Here is a 5,000-nt window from a genome sequence, read left to right as displayed (position 1 = left end):
GCCTCATATTGGCAGTGGGCGCCCGCGTAGCCCGGGCGACACAAACAGCTGAACGAGTTCACGCCGTCCACACAGGTCCCTCCGTTGAAGCAGGAGCTAGGGCGCAGGGATGAAAGGAGCTAGCCACCCTTCTAGAATTCTCAGGCATCCCAATGTCTGACCCTTGCTCCCTCAAGAAACCCTGGCAACAGCCGGGCGTGGAGGCGCACGCCTTTAATCCCAGCACTCGGGAGGCAGAGGTAGGAGGATCGCCGAGAGTTCGAGGCCACCCTGAGTCAACATAGCGAATTCCAGGTCAGCCTGAGCTAGAGTGAGACCCTTCCTTGGATAAACCACACACAGAAAAAAAAAAAGAAAGAAAGAAAGAAAGAAAGAAAGAAAGAAAGAAAGAAAGAAAGAAAGAAAGAAAGAAAGAAAGAAAGAAAGAAAGAAAGAAAAGAGGGCTGGAGAGATGGCTTAGCGGTTAAGCGCTTGCCTGTGAAGCCTAAGGACCCCGGTTCGAGGCTCGGTTCCCCAGGTCCCACGTTGGCCAGATGCACAAGGGGGCTCATGCATCTGGAGTTCGTTTACAGTGGCTGGAAGCCCTGGCGCGCCCATTCTCTCTCTCTCCCTCTATCTGTCTTTCTCTCTGTGTCTGTCACTCTCAAATAAATAAAAAAATGAACAAAAAATATTTTAAAAAAAAAAGAAAAGAAAAGAAAAAAGGAACCCTGGTAAGGGCCCACCGTGACCCCTTAACCCCAATGCACCAGGGGCTCCGGCCATGGACTCTGCCCCAACCCCGCTCCCTCAAGAACTGGTCTGTTAAGCTAACATCAAAACAAACTCCCTGCTCCCCTTTTTGTTCCAGCTGTGCCCCATGATGAGTCCACAGCTGGATGCCAAGCCAAGGCCCTCCTCCCATTTCTACTCCATCACAGGCCCCACACCCCATCCGATGATGGGGCTACGGCCCCTCCCCCCGACCCCGTTTCCAGTCTAGGACCTGCCCACCTGGGGCTGCAGTCCGGCAGGTCTTTCTCACAACGGAAGCCTCCGTAGCCCGGTGGGCAGGCACAAGCGAAGGAGGCCACGTGGTCGGTACAGGTGCCAGGGCCACAGGGGCTGCTCAGACACTCGTCCACATCTTGGGCACAGCGCGGACCAACGAAACCAGGAAGGCAAGAACAGGAGAAGGAGCCCACGCTGTCCTGGCACGAACCACCATTGAGACACGGGTCTGCCGGGAAGAAATGTGGTCACTCGTCTTGTCCCTCATTAGCCTGACCTGACTTGCGCGCTGGGGAAATCAGAAAGGAACCGGGTTCAGTTGGGAGGGGATACACCTGGGCAGAGAGACACCAAATTCTGAGGTTTCCTCCCTTCTACGGAAACCTTGCCTATGCGGGGAGGAGAAAGCTTTGTGGGAAACAAAAGGACCCTTGGAGCTATATGGCCCTCCTTACTCTGGGGTTTAGAGTATGTGGATTCAACCAGCGGAGAGATGGCTCAGTGGCTAATGAGCTTGCCTTCAAAGCCAAAGGTCCCCTGTTCGATTCCCCAGACCCACGTAACCCAGATGCACAAGGGGGCGCCTGTGTCTGGAGTTCATTTGCAGTGGTGGGAAGCCTTGGCAAGCTCGCGCTCTCCCTCGCTCTCTCTCTCTCTGTCTCGCTCGCTCTCTCTCTCTGCCTCTTTCCCTCTCTCAAATAAATAAATAAATAAATAAATAAATAAATAAATAAATAAATTTAAAAATAAACAAAAGAGAGCTTGCAACTATGCAGAACTTTTGATTACTCCCTTATAGGCTATACTGACTACGCACACAGCATTTACTCTGTGCTCAGCATTGCCAGTTGTCTGCAGCGTCCGCTGCAAGATGCACAGAGGCTCCTTGCAAATGTAGCCAGGCGTGGTGGCGGCGCACGCCTTTAATCCCAGCACTCGGGAGGCAGAGGTAGGAGGATCGCCGTGAGTTCAAGGCCACCCTGAGACTACATAGCGAATTCCAGGTCAGCCCGGGATAGAGTGAGACCCTACCTCAAAAAACCAAAAACAAATAAAATAAAATAAAATAAATAAAAACAACTAAGATGTGATATACAGGCCTGGGCTTGAGCACCCATATATTTCATATCTGTGAGGTTCAGGTACCAATCCAAACCATACTGAGGAACAAGTATGATGCTAGTTCTTGCTCTAATTTGTGGCTCAGCACAGGCCCATGCTGACCAGTGCAGTGGCCACTACTCATGTGTGGCTGATGAGCCCTTGGCATTGCTACTTGACCAAATCAAGATATGACATAAAGCCGGGTGTGGTGGCGCACGCCTTTCATCCCAGCATCCAGGGGACAGAGGCGGGAGGATCACCATAACTTCAAGGCCACCCTGAGACTACATAGTATATTCCAGATCAGCCTGGGCTAGAGTGAGACCTTACCTCGAAAAGACACCACCAACAACAATAAAATATATGCCGTAAGTGTAAAACGTATTTATCATATTTCAAGTTTTGAAGGATTAGTATGAAAAAAGGAACTAGCTCATTAACAATGTTAGTACTTATAACGGGTTGAAATTATAATATTTTACCTTTTCTTAAATAGCACACATAATTAAATCTGAAATGCATTGCTCACTTCAGCAGCACGTACACTAAAATTGGAATGATACAGAGAGAACTGGCCTGGCTCCTGCGCAAGATGACATGCAAATTCGTGATGTTCGTAATAAAAAAATAAATAAATAAATAAACTGAGGGCTGGAGAGGTGGCTTAGCAGTTAAGGAGCTTGCCTGTGAAGCTAAAGGACTTAAGTTCGATTCCCCGGGACCCATGTAAAGCCAGATAGATGCACAAGGTGGTGCATGTGTCTGGAGTTCGTTTGCAGTGGCTGCAGGCCCTGGCGTGCCCATTCTCTCTCCCTCTCTGTCTCTTTCTCTCACTCTCAAATAAATAAAATAAATAAAAATATTAGAAAAATAAATGAAATATATTACATTTAATATCCTCCAATTCTTTGTTTTGTTTTGGGAAGCAGGGGCCTCATGTATTCCAAGCTGGCCTCAAGCTTGCTATTCAACCTACGCCGGGCTTGAACTTCTGACCCTTGGGCCTCCACCTCTCACGTGCTGGCATCACAGGCCTGTGCCATCACAGATGATGTATGCAGTGCTGGAGGTCAAACCCACGACCTCATGCACGCTGAGCAAGTGCTCTACCAACTAAGCTCACTTTAGGAGCCCTGGGCCTCAGACTTTACGATGCTGATCTGCTTCGGACCTGTGTTCTCCGCCTAACATCCCAGGAGCCAAGTGAGGAAAGCCCTTCAGAGAGCTCTGAAGAGAATGAGAAAGCCCAGGAGGGAGTTGATGGGGGGGGGGGAGGCTTCCCTAGGAAAGCACCCCCTGCACTCACTGGGGTCACAGTCATCGATGTCCTGATCACAGGAGGGGCCAGTGTACCCTCCACGGCAGTTACATCTGAAACTCCCCGGCAGGTTAACGCAGGTACCATGGGGACCACAGGGTAAAGGACCAGCACATTCATCCACGTCCTCCTGGCACCGTGGGCCTGGGGGAGAAGGGGAGCAAAGAAATCGGGGTCACGGGTTGAAGACGGGGTCTGAGGCAGACTGGGGGTCGGGAAAGGCAAGAACAAGCCCCTGGCCTCTGGCATCCCCAGACTCCCTCTGCCTGGTTCCGCGGCAGGCAGACGCTCCAGGAGCCTGTCCCCAAAGTCTCAGCCTGAATCCTGCAGCACCCCCTTTGTACCGAGCTGACCCATATGGGCCATGAGACGCTCAGCCCAGCTCTCCCCTTTCTTTGTATGAAGGCCCCTCAAATGGTGAGTCCCCTCCTGCCTTGGCCCCTCCCAGCACCACCCAGCAAGGTTTAGAGGAAGGGAAGGAGATCCAAAAGAATGAGAAGCTCTGGCTGGTGTACCTTGCCAGCCAGGGGTGCAGGAACAAACAGGCAGCTGTCCAGGGTCAGACTCACAGCGGCCCCCATGTTCACAGAGGTTTGGGGTGCAAGGGGACAACACCTCACACTGGTGGCCTGTGGGATAGGGGCAGGCAAGGTGAAGTAAGCTTTTTGTTTCTCTCTCTCTCTCGTTTTTTTTGTTTGTTTGTTTGTTTTGTTTTGTTTTGTTTTGTTTTCCGAGGTAGGGTCTTGCTCTAGCCCAGGCTGACCTGGAATTCACTACATAGTCTCAGGCTGGCCTTGAACTCGCAGCAATCCTCCTACCTCTGCCTCCCGAGCGCTGGGATTAAAGGCGTGCGCCACTACGCCCGGCTTTGAAATGAGTTGTTTTTTTTTTTTTTTTTTTAATGTTTTATTTATTTGAGAGTGACAGAGAGAGAGAGAGAAAGAGGCAGAGAGAGCGAGAGAGAGGATGGGCGTGCCAGGGCTTCTAGCCACTGCAAATGAGCTCCAGATACGTGCGCTCCCTTGTGCATCTGGCTAACGTGGGTCCTGGGGAATCGAGCCTCGAACCGGGGTCCTTAGGCTTCACAGGCAAGCGCTTAACCGCTAAGCCATCTCTCCAGCCCCTGAAATAAGTTTTGAGACACTGCCCCCACCTTCCCCATGCCCGCGGTCCCCACCCTGGGGCATCTACTTCCTTGGGAGATTTGGGGTGGGGAAAGCAATTGCAAAAGTCAGTAGAAAGGAACTGGGTGTTGGGAGGCAGGACACACACCCTGGACCCCAGGTGGACAGGAGCAACGGAAGCCCGTTCCATCACTGATGCAGGTACCACCAGCCTGGCAGGGCTGGGACTCACAGGCATCTGGGGACAGGCTCTGGCTGCAAAGGGGGCCACTCCAGCTGGGCTCACACACGCAGCGGAACCTGGCGGAAGGGTGGGAGAAGCAGTCAGGGGTGGCAGCCGGCCACAGAGGCAGCAAGGGGACCGGGTCTCAGGGAGGGGCCCCACCCGCTCGGTGCATCGTGACAGATGCCGTGATCGCAAGGCTCGTGGGCGCAGGGGTGGTTGGAAGGGAGGCAGAGTGGAG

General features: G+C 52.3%; 1 protein-coding gene and 1 non-coding gene across 2 annotated transcripts in view; one reads left to right on the top strand and one right to left on the bottom strand.

Moving 5' to 3' along the window:
• Positions 1-5,000, bottom strand: part of Notch3 (notch receptor 3) — a 48,046-nt gene that overhangs the window by 23,503 nt on the left and 19,543 nt on the right. Inside the window, exons 13-18 of the mRNA XM_045139164.1 lie at positions 4,922-5,000; positions 4,685-4,836; positions 3,928-4,041; positions 3,401-3,556; positions 994-1,219; positions 1-96 (exon numbers count right to left, since the gene is read on the bottom strand). The exon at positions 1-96 is cut by the window's left edge and continues 106 nt beyond it; the exon at positions 4,922-5,000 is cut by the window's right edge and continues 114 nt beyond it. Of these exons, the coding sequence (XP_044995099.1) occupies positions 1-96; positions 994-1,219; positions 3,401-3,556; positions 3,928-4,041; positions 4,685-4,836; positions 4,922-5,000 (823 nt within the window). The remainder of the gene's footprint in view (positions 97-993; positions 1,220-3,400; positions 3,557-3,927; positions 4,042-4,684; positions 4,837-4,921) is intronic.
• On the top strand, positions 2,616-2,721 carry LOC123456406. Its single transcript, XR_006634507.1, has one exon. It is a non-coding gene; the product is annotated as a U6 spliceosomal RNA (small nuclear RNA).

Source organism: Jaculus jaculus, chromosome 21, assembly GCF_020740685.1.
Source record: "Jaculus jaculus isolate mJacJac1 chromosome 21, mJacJac1.mat.Y.cur, whole genome shotgun sequence".
Taxonomy (NCBI): domain Eukaryota; kingdom Metazoa; phylum Chordata; class Mammalia; order Rodentia; family Dipodidae; genus Jaculus; species Jaculus jaculus.
The sequence above is the reverse complement of the archived record's forward strand: the minus strand, read 5'-3'. Positions and strand labels throughout refer to the sequence as shown.